Genomic DNA, 16,740 nt, shown 5'->3' on the forward strand with positions numbered 1-16,740 from the left:
TGAGTGTGTTTGTGTGTGTGTGTGTATACTAAACTGGGGTGTGGAGAATGAAATAGAGATAAATCCTCATCTTCCAAACAGGAAGTCAAAAAAAAATGCCCAAAACTGGGGGAAAAAATCAAGAGGTAGCAGAATAAGTAAGTTATTTAGAGACATGGACAAAAACATCAAATAAAATAAAGGATGGGACTTCCCTGGTGCGCAGTGGTTAAGAATCCACCTGCCAATGCAAGGGACACAGGTTTGAGCCCTGGTCCAGGAAGATCCCACATGCCACGGAGCAACTAAGCCCATGCGCCACAACTACTGAGCCTGCGCTCTAGAGCCGATGAGCCACAACTACTGAGACCACGTGCCACAACTACTGAAGCCCGCGCACCTAGAGCATGTGCTCCGCAACAAGAAAAGCCACCGCAATGAGAAACCTGTGCACCGCAATGACGAGCAGCCCCCACTCGCTGCAACTAGAGAAAGCCCACGCACAGCAACGAAGACCCAACACAGCCAAAAATAAATAAATAAGTTTTTTTTAAAAATTCATAAAGGAGATGAAAATGGCTTCCTCTGAGTAGGGGAAATGAGATGGTGAGGGAAAACGGGGTTTTTTGTAAATAAAAAACCATGTAGAGGGCCTCCCTGGTGGCGCAGTGGTTGAGAGTCCGCCTGCCGATGCAGGGGATACGGGTTCGTGCCCCGGTCTGGGAGGATCCCATATACCGCGGAGCGGCTGGGCCCGTGAGCCATGGCTGCTGAGCCTGTGCATCCGGAGCCTGTGCTCCGCAACGGGAGAGGCCACAACAGTGAGAGGCCCGCGTACCACAAAAAAAAAAAAAAAAAAAAAAAAAAAAAAAAAAAAACCATGTAGAAATATGATTCTTTAAACTATGTGTACACTGAATAAAAACTAAACTAAAAAGTGTGACCTAATTACATTATTTTTTCCTGTGTCAAGGTAACTGTTTACAAGATCACTAAATGAGATTAGCTGTACCAGGAACAAAGAGAGGCTGATTTATGGGCATACATACTATACATTAATCTTGGCCTCATCTGGCCAGGGCCCTCTACCCAACCACTGTAGGCAGTAAACATACAGGCTGACTCAGTCAGAGGCCTACTTAACATGAAAAAACATACCATGCCATTAAGAGGAAACACCTTTTATACCTGTGATAGCTATAAACATTGATCTTCTCGAAGGTAGGGTCCCTGTGTTTCATTTCTGTATCCCACTTGCCTGGAATATAGTACATGCTCAAAAATGTATTAATATGTGCATATTTTACCTATTGAAAAAAATTCTCAAAGAGGAAATCATAAAGGAAGTTACAAAATATTTAGAAACACGTGACAATGTACTATACATCAAATTATACAGGGTTCATGTAACATGGTACTTAGCAGTAAATGATACACTTCTTTATTGAAAAAAATAAGGAAAACTGAAAATCAGTTTGTTAGGTGTTCAACTCAAGAAACTTTAAAGAGGTGACAAAATAAAACTAAAGGAAGATGGAAATTATATTAAAGATAATTGAAGAAGGGTGGCGCAGTGGTTAAGAATCCGCCTGCCAATGCAGGCGACACGGGTTCGAACCCTGGTCCAGGAAGATCCCACATGCCGCAGAGCAACTAAGCCCATGCGCCACACCTACTGAGCCTGCACTCCAGAGCCCACAAGCCACACCTACTGAGCCTGCGCTCTAGAGCCCACGAGCCACAACTACTGAGCCCACGTGCTACAACTACTGAAGCCCGTGCACCTAGAGCACGTGCTCCGCAACAAGAGAAGCCACCACAATGAGAAGCCCGCGCACCACAACAAAGAGTAGCCCCCGCTCACCGCAACTAGAGAAAGCCCGTGCACAGCAACGAAGACCCAATGAAGCCAAAAATAAATAAATTAAATAAAAATTTTAAAAAAAGATAATTGAAGAAATTAATGCAACAGGAATCAAGGAAACAATGGATGATATGCAAAACCCAAAACTGAATGTTCAGGATAAGGGTCGTATATCTACTTAAACAAGCAAACCTCTAAATAGAAAGCAACAAGAAGAGACACAGACAATATAAGAAAAAAAAAGGATGGAATAACTACAGTACAGCAGAGATTTACTAGGTAGGTGAGGTTTCCAAATCTTCAAGGAAAAGATAATCCTTACTTTAAATAAATAGTTTCAGAGACTAAAATAAGAGAGAAAGCTACCCAACTCATTTTATGAAATAATTATGTCCTAAACAATGATAGTACAAGAAAACAAAGTTAAAAATAAATCTAAAGTAGATGCAAAAATCTAAATAGAATATTAATGAACTGAATTCATCAGTATATTTTTAATATATTATGATGCTAGCAAACACTGCTAGTTTTTCCTCAATATTCATTTTCCTCTATCCAATGTAAAAGAAGTTTCAACCAGACACATAACTACCTACAAACAAGATTGCATTACCAATCCTCCTTTGCAGATAAATGTTGCAATATGACTAAAGCCAGCCAGTGGTATGCAAGAACTGCTACTTTGTAGTGTATGGGAGTCTTACTTCAGGGTCATGTCAACCTCCTTCCTCTCTTCTTTGCCCTTCTTCTACACTACCACCCTGACTGCAGATGCCCCCATCTTGAATCTGAGGCTGAAGGCCACACCCTAGAGATGGAGGAGCAATGACCTGAAAGAAGCATTGTCCCTGAGGACTTGGTGAAGCAGAGTTACCGTCATCATGGACCACTTAATCATCACGGACCAGACTTTAATATAATAGAGACTAAAGCTCTATCTTGTTTAAGCACTGCTTGCTATTGCTGTCATTGTTATTATGTAAACAATGACTTTAGATAATTACTATTAAGAACTGTAAAATGTCAAAAAAGGTTTTCTTTAATAGCATATCTGAACCAATTATAAAAAACAACTAAAGGGCTTTTATTTGGTGCAAAATGTTTATGATTCCTTCTTTGCTTTTACAAAAAAATTTTAAAACAACATATGTAGAAATTAGACATATAAAAATACTGAGTACAGTGGTCATTGCTGAGTCATGGAATTATGAGTCCTTTTTATTTTTTCTTTAAAATGTTCTATATTTTTCATATAAAAATCATTATTAATATAAAAACTATAATTGACCACATAGTATATTTTCATGGAATCCCAAGTAAGCAGAGTTATAGCATGCACACTGGGGAGAAAAGAAACACAGAGCTTATTACATGATGAAATGGTCATGGTGACATGAAGGAAACAAAAATCTTAACAAAATCAACCATGGGGATCTCTAGAGTGTAATAAATGTGAAATGTAAACCCTGATGATTTTGTAATAATCAGTCTAGATTACCATTTGCCTCTGGATCTAGTATGATAAAAATATAAAGAAAGAAGAGAATGTCCCTCTGCTTTTCGCTTCAGTACAAAAGATGGTTGAAACATGTGGCAGTTTCTGTGGCAGGAAACAGAAACCACAGGAAGAAAATGCTCCTTTGAAATGCTATGGTGGTTACTGCTGAAAAGAATCTGCTCAAACTTTTTTTCCAGAGCCTCTACTCATAGCAAAATAACTCTGAAAAGCTTGAATAAATTTGGAAGATTCACACTATCCAATTTCAAAACTTATCATAAAGCTATAAAACTTATTATAATACAGTGTGTTATTTACAAAAGGATAAGCACATAGATCAACAGAACAAATAGCTGAGAAGTAGACCCACACAAATATAGACAACTGAGTTGTTTTTTTTTTAACAATTTCATCAGGAGTTTATTTTTGTATTATATGAAGGAAGGCTAACTCCATTTTACTCTAAATTATTCAACACTTTCTTTTCCTTACCTAGTTTCTTCTTTCTCACTGATGTGAGATTTAATCAATAATCATTGTATTAGTCAATATAGTTTTGGTCACACTACGGCAATACCTTAACTCTAAAATCTCAGTAGACAACTGAGTTTTGACAAGGGTACCAGGGCAACTCAATGAAAAAAGAATACTTTTGTCAACAAATGGTTCTGGAACAGTTGGCTATCCGTGTGCAAAAAGCAAAACAAAAACAAGACAGAACAAAACCCTCCACACATTCCTCACACTCTTTACAAAAGTCAAATCAAAATGGATCATCAATCTAAATACAAAAGGTAAATTATAAAACTTCTCAAAGAAAACTAAGGGAAAAACTTTTTGTTGCCTTGGGACTGGCAAAGAGTTTTTCAATATAACACCAAAAGCATAATTCATGGTATAAAAATTAATAAATTGAAACTTATCAAAATTTAAAACTTTCATTCTGTGAAAGAAATTATTATGAGAATGAAAAGCTAAACCATGGACTGAGGTTTGAACATTTGCAAAGCACAAGGTGTTAAAGATCTTATAACTAGAATATATAAAGAATTTTTAAAATTCAACAATAAGCAAGCAACTCAGTTTTTAAAAAACAGGCAAAAATCTGTAAACACTTGACCAAAGAAGATATACTTATGTCCAATTGGCATATGAACAGATGTTCAACATCACTAGTCATTAGGGAAATGCCACTTAAAATCACAATGAAATACCACTATACATTTTTTAAATGACTTAAAAACAAACAAACAAAACACTGACAATTTAAATTAGATCTTGGGAGAGGATACTAGTTGAAAACTGGAAAATCCAAATCAAGCCTACAATTTCACTAATAGTATTGTAACTAGGCTAATTTCTTAGCTTTGATCATTGTACCATGGTTATTTATGTAAGATGTGAGCATATGCGGAAGCTGGGAGAAGGGTATATGGGAATTCTCTCTACTGTCTTTACAACGCATCTCTATGTCAAAAACAACTTCAAAATCATAAGTTAAAAATATAACCAAATAAACTGGACTTTTTTTTTTTTTTTTTTTTTTTTTTTTTGTTACACAGGCCTCTCACTGTTGTGGCCTCTCCCCCTGCGGAGCACAGGCTCCGGACGCACAGGCTCAGCGGCCATGGCTCACGGGCCCAGCCGCTCCGCAGCATGTGGGATCTTCCCGGACCGGGGCACGAACTCTTGTCCCCTGCATCGGCAGGCGGACTCTCAACCACTGCGCCACCAGGGAAGCCCTAAACTGGACTTTTTACAGCCATTCTTTCTGTCCTTAATGCTACAGCTTTCTTCATGAGTTTTCCTTGGTTAGAAATACACTTGAATACATCAGGATATATTTAGCAAACTGGACATGCCATTTAGGTACTGTTCCACCAGTTCTAATTTAAAAGATCACCTCTTCGCCTAGAAAGGTTACTTCACCCCCACTTTAGCCTAACTTTGGGAATTCCCATCAACAACATTCTTCTTTCCACTGCAGGAAGCAACACTGCCAGAAGCTATGGCAAGCACAGCCTCTTCTAAAATGCCTTTGATGATTGCAGCAACATGGATGCAACTAGAGATTATCATACTAAGTGAAGTAAGTCAGAAAGAGAAAGACAAATACCATGTGATACCACTTACATGTGGAACCTAAAGTATGCCACAAATGAACCTATCTATGAAACAGAAACAGGCTCACAGACATAGAGAACAGACTTGTGGTTGCCAAGGAGGAGGGGGGTGGGAGAGGGAAGGGTTGGGAGTGTGGCATTAGCAGATGTAAACTATTATATATAGGAGGGATAAACAACAAGGCCCTACTCTATAGCAGAGGGAACCATAGGCAATATCCTGTGATAAACTGTAATGGAAAAGAATATAAAAAAAGAATGTCTATATGTGTATAACTGAGTCACTTTGCCACACAGCAGATTGGCACAAGATTGTAAATCAACTATACGTCAATAAAAAAAAAAAAAATTAAAAAAATGCCTTTGATGATGTACACAGCCCGTGCTCCTGCTGACTACCTCTCTGCAGCACCCAACACTGTGAAACCCTGCCCCCAGCTGAGGTTACTCCAGTCCTGTGTCTCCTTCCTTTGTCCTCTGTCTCCCACCAGTGTTTCTCTAACAGAAACACAAAGAATTGCTGTGTTTTCATGCAGTCTCACTGTTCACGTTCCCACACTTGATTTGGGCATCAGACCTGCAAGAGTTCAAAACTTACTGGGTGGTGGAACTGCCATTTCTCTTCCTGTCTCTCATGATAAAGAACTTCTCTGAAATTCTGAATTCACTGATCTGGTCATTCATTCACCAGCAAGTATCTAGGTACTGGGGTTAAGAGCTAGGAATGAGATACAGTTGTTAATAAAGAAACAACATGGGCCTCCCTGGTGGCGCAGTGGTTGAGAGTCCGCCTGCTGATGCAGGGGATACGGGTTCGTGCCCCGGTCTGGGAGGATCCCATATGCCGCGGAGCGGCTGGGCCCGTGAGCCATGGCCGCTGAGCCTGCGCATCCGGAGCCTGTGCTCCGCAACGGGAGAGGCCACGACAGTGAGAGGCCCGCGTACCGCAAAAAAAAAAAAAAAAAAAAAAAAAAAAGAAACAACAAACCCCAAATGGAGTCACTTGTGCTAAGTCCCACATAGCAAACCAAGACTTAATATCTAACCTAATTGCAGTTTCAGCCTCTCTCAGGAATGTGACCTTTAACCAACAGATCTGGAATTACCTGGTCAGCACTAGAGGGGTGACCCCCACCTTCCCCCAAAAGGAAGGTGACCCTGCCTGAAACAATCCACTCTTAGCTAGAAACTTCCCTTTTCTGCCCCCTCCTGCCTGTAAAGTTCTTCCATTTTTTACAGCTCCTCAGAGCTCCTTTCTACTTGCTCGATGGGATGCTGCCCAATTCATAAATCATTGAATAAAGCCAATTCGATCTTCAAACTTACTCAGTTAGAATTTTATTTTTTTAATACAGTGATGAGCAAAACAAATAAAAAGAGAGGCATCAAACTCTTCAGAGAGTGTATTCCATTATCCCTCACACGCCTGGGTCAGCAGAAATGGAGGAGAGCCAGTGACAAGAAAAAGCCTCTTGCCAACCAAATCAGAGGTCCTGAAACACTACAGACTTACTTGTACAAGTGGGTGGGAACAAGCAGAGAGTAGCAGTTGTTTATTATTGTACACTGTATTCGAGGGAAACATTTGGAGTTCAAGAATAGAGATTTAAAGATGAGATGGTAAAATTCATAACAACTTGTCCAAAACAGGCCAGAAAACCTTAAGTTTTTGCCTTGTTTAAAAGAAGTCCTAAGTAAAGGGAAAACCAAATATTATGAAAAATTTTGGAGACTTCTCACACACCAACCTTCCCTTTATTAGAATTACTTCATTATCATTACTTTAGAGTTATGTACACTCATAAAAGTTAATTTATTCTGAGTTGAGAAGTCCATTTTATCATCATGTGTATTGTGCTTACATTTTAAAATCAGAAACAACTTCCCCAAGATAAAACTGATTCTTCATCTCTTTTGGTTTTAATATTCCAAAACAGACTAGGTGACTTGGGGTATTATTTTTACCCTATGTTGATTTGCCTACCTTGTAAAGGAACAAGGAACTTTTCCTTCAACCCTTATTTTCCTAGTGATTTGTTTAAAATGAAAGGTAAATGTGTGTGTGCACACAAGTGTGTGTGTACAATCATTTTTATATAGAGATTTATTATCTCTCAATTTATTTTGTAAAAGAGGTTTGTCTCAGAAAATCAGTGTCTTCTTGCTTTACTATTGTGATATTGTGATTTATAATAAGAAATACATTTGGTCTTTGTCCCCTTTTCTGGCACAGAGCTCCTAAAACCCTTGGAATTTCCTCAGTGAGGAGATCAACAAAAATGCCTTTGTTATGTTATCAAGGTGACTTTTGGAACACACCGAAGGATGGGGACTGATTGCCAGGAAAACCAACTGTGAATACAAGGTTGGAACTTTCAGTCCCACCCCCAGGTTTCCAGGAAGTGGGGAGAGGCTGGAGGTTGAAACAATAACCAATGGCCAGTGATTTAATCAACTGCACCTATGTAACAAAGCCTCCATTAAAACCCAAAAGGACTGGGTTCAAAGAGCTTTCAGACTGGTGAACACATGAGGTGCTCAGGGTGGGGCACCCCAAAGGGGGCGTTGAAGCTCCATGCCCCTTCCCACAACCTTGCTCTATGCACCTCTTCCGTCTGGGTGTTCATCTATGATCATAACCTTCTATAATAAATCGGTAAATGTAAATAAGCTGTTTTCTTGAGTTCTGTGAGCCACTCCAGCAAATCAACTGAAACCAAAAAGAGGGTCATAACTCTAACTTATAGCCAATAAGTCTAGGTGACAACCTAGACTTGGGATTGGCATCTGAAATGGAGGGCAGTCTGGCGGGACTGAGCCCTTATCCTGTGGATCTGATGTCATCTCCAGGTAGATAGTGTCAGAATTGAGTTAAATTGTAGGGCACCGAGACAGCGCTGCAGAATTGCTTGCTGTGGGGAAAAAAAAACCACACGTGTTTAATGACCAGAAGTGTCCAAAGTAAAGTGTTCTGTGTGGGCAGTGAAAAAAAAAATCTCCTTGGTGGCGCAGTGGTTGAGAGTCCGCCTGCCGATGCAGGGGGCACGGGTTCGTGCCCAAGTCTGGGAAGATCCCACATGCCGCGGAGCAGCTGGGCCCGTGAGCCACGGCCACTGAGCCTGCGCGTCCGGAGCCTGTGCTCCGCAACGGGAGAGGCCACAACAGTGAGAGGCCCGCGTACCGGAAAAAAAACAAAAACAAAAACAAAAACAAAAAAAACCTCACAGGTGGGTTTTTTTTCCAACTCAATTATTCTTCCCTTAAGCCCTGAGGGCATCGCAAAAGACCATCAGGATAAAAAGTTACAGTTAAGCCAACCCTGCCTTCAGTCTTTGGTGCACACAAAAGGATCCACAGGGGTAGGTAGTATAACATAGTGGGTTAGAACAAGGACTCTGGGACCATGTGACTCAGGTTTGAATCCCAGCTCTCTCTCTCTCCTTCTCCGTCTCCCTCTCCCTCTTTGACTTTGGACAAGTTATTTAGCCTCAGTTTCCTCCCCTGCAAAATGGAGATAATAAAAGTACATTCTTCAGAGGGTTGTTGTAAGGCTTAAATTTCATGATATGTATAAAGTGTTTGGACAGGGCCTAGCCCATAGCTATAAATATCTGAAGTTATTATTACTTTCAATCAGTTCCCTGAGGTCACAAGTGAAACGCACTTATATGGTGACTTAGTGGACAGATGGTTGACTTAACTAGAGCTATTAAAGAACACAGCTCTCAACACTATGTTAGTGATTTATAAAGGAGCGTCTACTCAAGTTCCTCCCTGGGCCCCACGACTGAACTCACACACCAGTGCATCCAAAAGGACACACGGGAGAGGATTAGAAAACAACTCCTTCCATCATTTGCATCTCCAGATTTAGAACTCAGAGTTCTAAAATAAACAAATGGAGTAGATTTGGAAATGATGCATCCACTGCTTCTTCTTTTGTCATGAATAGTGGGAGCTATCACAGATCTGCCCATCACACGCTAGGGAGATATTTTCCTCCAGACACCAAAGAGAAGCAACAACTCAGGATGACTGAAACCTGCAATCCCCCAGAAAATCAACTGTCACCATCTCGCATCATTTTGATGTGAATAATTACAGGCACTGAATGCGTCCTTGGTATCACTGCAAATGGGTTCATTGTGGCTATAAATACAGCAGAATGGATTCACAACAAGGCAGTTTCCACAAGTGGCAAGATCCTGCTTTTCCTGAGTGTATCCAGAAGAGCGCTACAAAGCTTCATGATGCTAGAACTCACCTTCAGTTCAACATCCCCACATTTTTATAATCAAGACATTCACTGTATATGATACATTCAAAGGAAGTTTCATGTTCATAAATTATTGTTGCCTCTGGTTTGCTGCCTGCCTTAGATTCTTCTACTTTGTGAAGATTGTGTATTTCTCCTATCCCCTTTTCCTCAAGCTGAAGTACAGAATCTCTGGATTGATGCCCTGGCTTCTGTGACTATCAGTGTTTGTTTCCTTGGGCCACAGTGTGTTCTTCCTCAAAAACATCTACACTGTGCATTGAAACCATCCTTGTTCTAGCCCCTCCTTCAACTCCACTAAGAAAAATTACTTCACTGAGACCAATGTGATCAGCCTGGTTCTTTTCTTTAACATGGGAATCTTCGTTCCTCTGATCACATTCATCCTGGCTGCCACCCTGCTGATCATCTCTCTCAAGAGACACACCCTACACATGGAAAGGAATGCCACTGGCTCCAGGGCCCCCAGCATGGAGGCTCATGTGGGGACCATCAAAGCTATCAGCTATTTTCTCATTTTCTAAATTTTCAATGCGATGCTCTATTTCTTTCCATGTCCAACATCTTTGATATCAAGAGTTCCCAGAATATTTTGTGCAAAATCATCATGGCTGCCTACCCTGCTGGCCACTCCATTCTACTGATACAGGACAACCTTGGGTTGAGAAGAGCCTGGAAGCGGCTTCAGGCTCACGTTCACCCTTACTTAAAAGAGTAGACTCTATGATCCACACCCAAAGCACCTACCCCAACCAGCTCTGCCTTTCCCTCACCTAGACCTCTCTCTTCCTGCCTCCTTTCTTCCCCAAACCTGATCTGATCCTTTCACTCGATGTGTTTTTTGTATTGGAATTGGATCTTCATTCCTCTTTTGCCTCATGGGCACAATCTTAGTGATGCTGGACATATTCTTCACCTGAGTCTTCCATTTCTACCTCCCCTTTCTCTATCTAAAGCAGTGATTTGGGACACTGGCTACACATTAGAATCTCTAGGGGAATTTTGTTTTAAAAAACACCAATGTCCAGGCCTGACCCCAGATCAGTGAAGTCAGGATTTCTGGTGTTGGAACTTGGACAATTTGTTCAGTTCTCAAGGTGATCCTGATGTGTAGCCCGAGTTGATGTACCACCAAAATAGAGGAAGGCTTTGCAACTTGAACTTCCTGCAACTCCTCTCTTTCCCCATCCACGTGTCTTTTAAACAGATTCAGATTATTCGGGAAGCTTTCTGAGTAACAGCTGGAAATGCATTTTATTTCCATCCTCCAAAGACATAATCTGAATAATTTGGAATATTTATCAAAATTAACAGTACATAAAATATCTTTCAACCTAAAAATTACTAAGAACTTTTCCAATAGATAAGATATGGTTATATATATATATATATATATATATATATATGGAAAAAAATATGTGCAGGAAGATGTTCACTGCAGGACTATTCATTAATGAGGGAACTCATATCTGAAATGGAAACGTATGCAAACATTTTTAAAGTGAGACGGATGCATGTGTCCTGAAATGAAAAGATCGCCAATATGTTAAGTACAAAATGCGAGCAGATATTTTATGATTCCACTTATGTTTTTAATGCAATATAAATACTTCTTGTGTATATATATGCATATATAATGTTGCTAGAAGGATGTACCAAAAATGATTTAACATAGGACTTCTGAATAGTGGCATCAGGTGTCTGGGGGTTAATGAAACATTTACACTTAATTTTATAGCTTTTTGCGTTTGAACCATTTAGAACATGTATGCACTAATTTCAAATTTTTAAAAGATTTATAGTTTTTTTTAATTACAAAGAAAACTAGGTAAGTGAGCAATGCTTGAGGGAAAGAACTGTGTATCTTAATGAGTTGATTGAAACCATTGCTTTTTATCAAAATGCAAACCTTCAAAATCATAAGTTAAACATCTCCACTCTATCACTACCTCCTATTTTTCATTTTATTAGCTCAAGGGCTGCCGTGGAAAATAACCAGCTTTCAATCCACTGACATGTCTAGATTCTCTGTCCCTCTATCAACCTCTCTTCTTCACTTTCCTTCATAGCAGTCTGGAATACTGGTTAATCATACCCACACCCTTCAAAATGTTTTCAGCATATACAGATGAAGTGAGATGATGTCTGAGATTTGCTTTGAGATAATTCAGCAGGGCAAAGGGGTAGAGAGGTTTTGATGAGTCTCATGTTGATGATGTTTTTCAAACAAGGTCTCAGGTACATGGTGGTTCTTTATACTAGTCTATTTCAGGGTATGTTTGAAATTTTCCCTAATATATTTTTTATATAAATGAATTATAAAACACTTTCATTTCCTGGTCCCTGTTTCCCATCATCCCCATCATGTGGAATAACTGCACATCTAGATGAACCCGACTATTTAACACCCCACATTTATTTCTAAGCAGCCTGGTGTTGCTTGAGATCTCTCACAACTGGATGAAGTTATGTTCCTACAGATTCACGCTCTTCAGCCTCAAATGAGTAACATCACTGGGCATTTCTATCCTGTATTTCCCTAAAGAAGTCATTCATTAACTACCCATGATGACTATCTCATATCTTTTCCTCAGTCCTAAACCTCCAGTCTATCATCTCTCTGCCTTATTTTCAACTGATGAAGTTGCCCTTACATTTTCTTTTTTGATAGAAGGAAGTCATTAGGTCATTCCTTCACCTTCCCATTAGTGAATTTATAAAACCACTAATTTTCTCCTACATTTCTAATGTTTCAATAGAAAGAGTGCCCTTCTATGAACATAGATACAAAGAACAAATTGGTGGTTGTAAGAGGTCGGGGGGGAGGGATGAGAAAGATAGATAAACTGGTTCTTTTTTTTAAGTTCAAATAAAATTTAAAATTTTTAAATAAATAAATCTAGGCAAAAGGAGACATTACAAACAGATCATAATCGTGAATTTGAATGTGTTACTCAAAATTCTAAGAGCTATTTTTCAATGTCCAATTTCAAAATATACATGTTGAACACATGTGTACATTTCTGGTCAATATACAATTAGTAGTGGGATTTCACAGTTACAGAATATGTGTATCTTCAGCTTTTATAGATGCTCCCAAACTGCTTTCCAATAAAGTTCACTGTATTTTCATACACAGTGAAATACTACATAGTACTGGAACAAATTCAGATAAATCACAAAAATGAAATCTCAAAAACACGGATATAAGAGAGGATAGATATTACGGTACCATTTTTAACAATATAAGCATTACCGAAACTGCTCTCTGCAATTTTAAGACAGGATATGTGGGGTGGCTATTGTCTAGAAAGGAGCAAAGGGAGACTTCTGGGGCACTGGTACCATGGTAATATTTTGTTTTATGATCTGGGTGCAAGTTACTTATTTTTAGTTTGTGAAAATTGATGAGTTATATAACTTCAATGAAGAGTTTAAAAAATTAAGTGGCTATACATGTATATATGTATTTGTGTATAAATACTTCAATTAAAAGGTTTTAAAAATCCTAAACAAAAAAACCAAAAAACGAAACAGGATGAATGAGATGTGGTGGTGTTGGTGGTATTAAACCAACCTAGCCAGGAAGGCTCTGTGTGAGTAAATAACATTTAAATAAGAAATAATTTTTAGGGCTTCCCTGGTGGCGCAGTGGTTGAGAGTCCGCCTGCCGATGCAGGGGACACGGGTTCGTGCCCCGGTCCGGGAAGATCCCACATGCCGCGGAGCGGCTAGGCCCGTGAGCCATGGCTGCTGGGCCTGCGCGTCCAGAGCCTGTGCTCCACAACGGGAGAGGCCACAGCAGTGAGAAGCCCACGTAATGCCAAAAAAAAAAAAAAAAAAAGAAATAATTTTTAAAATGATAAATGCAAATCAAGAATTTAGAAAAATAATTACAAAATATATCTAAGGAAATCATAAGGAAAACATGATTTATAAACATAATTCATTAAATATTCATTTCATGAAATGTCAAAAGGGGGAGAATTTAAAATGAATATAAGAATTGGTTCATTGCAAAAAGACAAAATTAGTAGTGTTATCTTATATAATTCAGAAAGAAAGACAAAGGAATACACAAAATTTTTGAAAAAGGAAAAGTTACCACAAACTGGAAAAATTACAATATTCTTAAGAATCTATTTTGTTCAACTATAATAAGAGTTTGAAAACCAAGATAAGATAGATGTTTCTAGAAAAAATGTAGTTTACTAAAGTTGACTCCAACAGAATTAGTCATTGTAGTCGAACTAGAGAAAGTTGTCAAGAACCACACCCCCAAAGTGCTAAGAATAAATGTCTTCACAAGGGAATTACAAGGACTTTTAAAAGCAGATAATTTCAAGCCTATGTAAATTCTTTCACAGAATAAAAATTAAGAGAAGCTTCCATATTTGTTTTATAAAATCAATATAATTTTGATATCAAAACACACAAAAAACTGTCTCCCAGAAAACTACAAACCAACCTCACTTACCAATATTTAGGCAAAAATGCTAAATAAAACTCAAAGAGATCCAAAGTACAAGTTTATTCCATAAAAGTAAGATGGTTTAATATTAGAAAATGTGTCAATGCAATTTAACATATTAACACTTAGGAGAAAAATCATATAGTAATTTTTATAAATACTTAAAAAACATGAGCAAAATTCAATATCAATTCCTATTTTTAAAATATTAATAAAATAATAGATGGATTATTTCTTAATATGATAAAATATATCTACCCTAACCTGATAGCCAGCATCATTCTTAAGGAGGGAACACTATTATTTATATTAAATTCAGGAAAAAGACAAAGATGTTCACTTTCACCCTATTAATTAATGTTGTCCAAAGATACTACCCAATGCAATTATAAAAGAGAAATAAATTGAAAGGATTTCTAAAAATTAGAAGGGAAAAGACAGAAGTATTATATGTAGAATATATAATGGTATAAATAAAAACTCAAACAACTGAAAAATTATTACAAATAATAGTATGAAATATGGAAGGGAAAAAAATCCCTTAGAGCAAAAAAAAGATAAAATATTAGCAATAAAGTTAAAAAATAAGCAAGATCTACCTGAAGACTACTATAAAATGCCCCAGAGGTACACAACAGGAGATTTGAACAAGGAGAACAGCTACCATGTCACTGAGTGGAAAGACTCAATGTCATTAAATGTAACATTTCCATAAATGAATCAAAATTGTGTGATATACACAAATGCCAAAATTTTTCTATACCAACTGATTACAAACATTATGTGGAAAAATAAAGCAAGCATATCTAGAAACATTCTGAATACAAATCTAAAAAAATGAGGGAGGATTAATCCCATGAGATAAACATGTTATGATGCTAACATATTCAAACTAGTGTGATATAGGACAATAAACAGCCAATGAAACCAAGTAGAAAGTCCAGAAATATGAGAATTTAGTATATGATAAAAGTAGTATAGCAAAACAGTAAGGAAATGATGGGTTATTCAAATAAATGGTATTAGAACAGTTAGATAGCCTTCTGGAAAAAGACAAATTTGGATGCATCTCCCACATTTTATACCAGGATAAATTCCAAATGGATCAAAGACTTAATGTTAAAAAAAATTAAATGCTAGAAGAAATCCTAGAGACTTCAAAATTAACTTTGGAGGTGGGGAAGACCTTTCTAAAAATAAAACAAGAAAAAAACATAAAAGTTTATTAAATCTGATTACATAAAATAAAGATTCTATATGGCAAAAACTACCACAAGCAAAGTCAAAGACAAATAAAAAACTGAGAAATAGTATCTGTTGCTCACATCCTGGATAGAGGCTAATTTTGCTAATTTTTTTTTATTAGGATCCTTAGTTTTTTGGGGGGGTTGTTTTTCGGTTCTTTTGGCCACACCATTGAGCTTGCAGGATCTCACTTCCCCGACCAGGGACTGAACCTGGGCCACGGCAGTGAAAGCCCAGAACCCTACCACTAGGCCACCAGGGGACTCCCTAATTTTGCTAATATATAAAGGGCTCATACAAATCAATAAGACCAATTACTAAATTTAAACATTGGCAAAGAATACGATCTGGAAGTTACAGAAAATGAAGATGGCTTTTTAAAATTAAAAGCTTACAAAATGCAAAAAGGTATATAGAAATAAAAATTGTAAATCACCCATTATCCTTCAACCCAGAGACAACTTTTGCTAATATTTTTTAAATGTGCATATGTGTGGTTGAACAAAATTGGGCTCTGAATATAAATTTCTGTGACATTTTGTTTTTACTTAACATCTTGATGTTTATTTCCAATTTTATTAAATTGCTCTCCAAAACCTAAAAAAAAAAAAAAAGTTAAAAATGCTCAGCCATAAGCATAACTTATAACAAGTGAAAAATTAAGACTACTCTAATTTTCACTCATCAGATTAGCAAAGATCAAAAAGTTTGGTCACACACTGTGCTGGCGATTACAGGGACCATGCAATCTCACAAACTGATGGAGTGTTAATTGCTACTTCCTCAAATGCAGTTTAGTAAGACCTATGAAAATTATGAAGGTATATCAGTCATGAGAAAGAAAGACATCCTGCCATTTGCAACGACATGGATGGACCCTGAAGACATTACGTTAAGAGAGATGAGTCAGGCAGAGAAACAGAAGTACTGTTATGATATCACTTGTATATGGAATCTAAAAAGGCCAAACTTGTAAAAACAGAGAGTAAAATGGTAGTTACCAGAGGATGCGGGGTAGGAGGTTAAGACAGAAATTGTTTAGGATACAAATTTGCAAGGAGTGGTAAGTAAGCTCTAGAGATCTAATGCACAGTAGTGAATATAGATAACAATATTGTATTGTAATCATCAAACTTGCTAAGAGACTAGAAGTTAAGGATTCCAACCACTAAAAAGAAAGGATCATTATGTAATGTGACAAAGGTACTAATTATTGCTGCAATGGCAATCATATCACAGTTTATAAATGTTTCAAATTAACATGTTGCACACCTTAAATTTACA

General features: G+C 37.8%; 1 protein-coding gene across 1 annotated transcript in view; it reads left to right on the forward strand.

The window, feature by feature from the left end:
• LOC307058423 (taste receptor type 2 member 39-like) overlaps positions 1-10,458 on the forward strand; it is a gene marked incomplete at both ends in the record, with an annotated part of 53,392 nt that extends 42,934 nt beyond the window's left edge. The window contains 5 exon segments of the mRNA XM_079711868.1: positions 9,569-9,765; positions 9,767-9,934; positions 9,938-10,000; positions 10,004-10,259; positions 10,262-10,458. Of these exon segments, the coding sequence (XP_079567994.1) occupies positions 9,569-9,765; positions 9,767-9,934; positions 9,938-10,000; positions 10,004-10,259; positions 10,262-10,458 (881 nt within the window).
• Positions 10,459-16,740: the final 6,282 nt, after the last annotated feature.

Source organism: Hyperoodon ampullatus (assembly GCF_949752795.1).
Source record: "Hyperoodon ampullatus genome assembly, chromosome: 9".
Taxonomy (NCBI): domain Eukaryota; kingdom Metazoa; phylum Chordata; class Mammalia; order Artiodactyla; family Ziphiidae; genus Hyperoodon; species Hyperoodon ampullatus.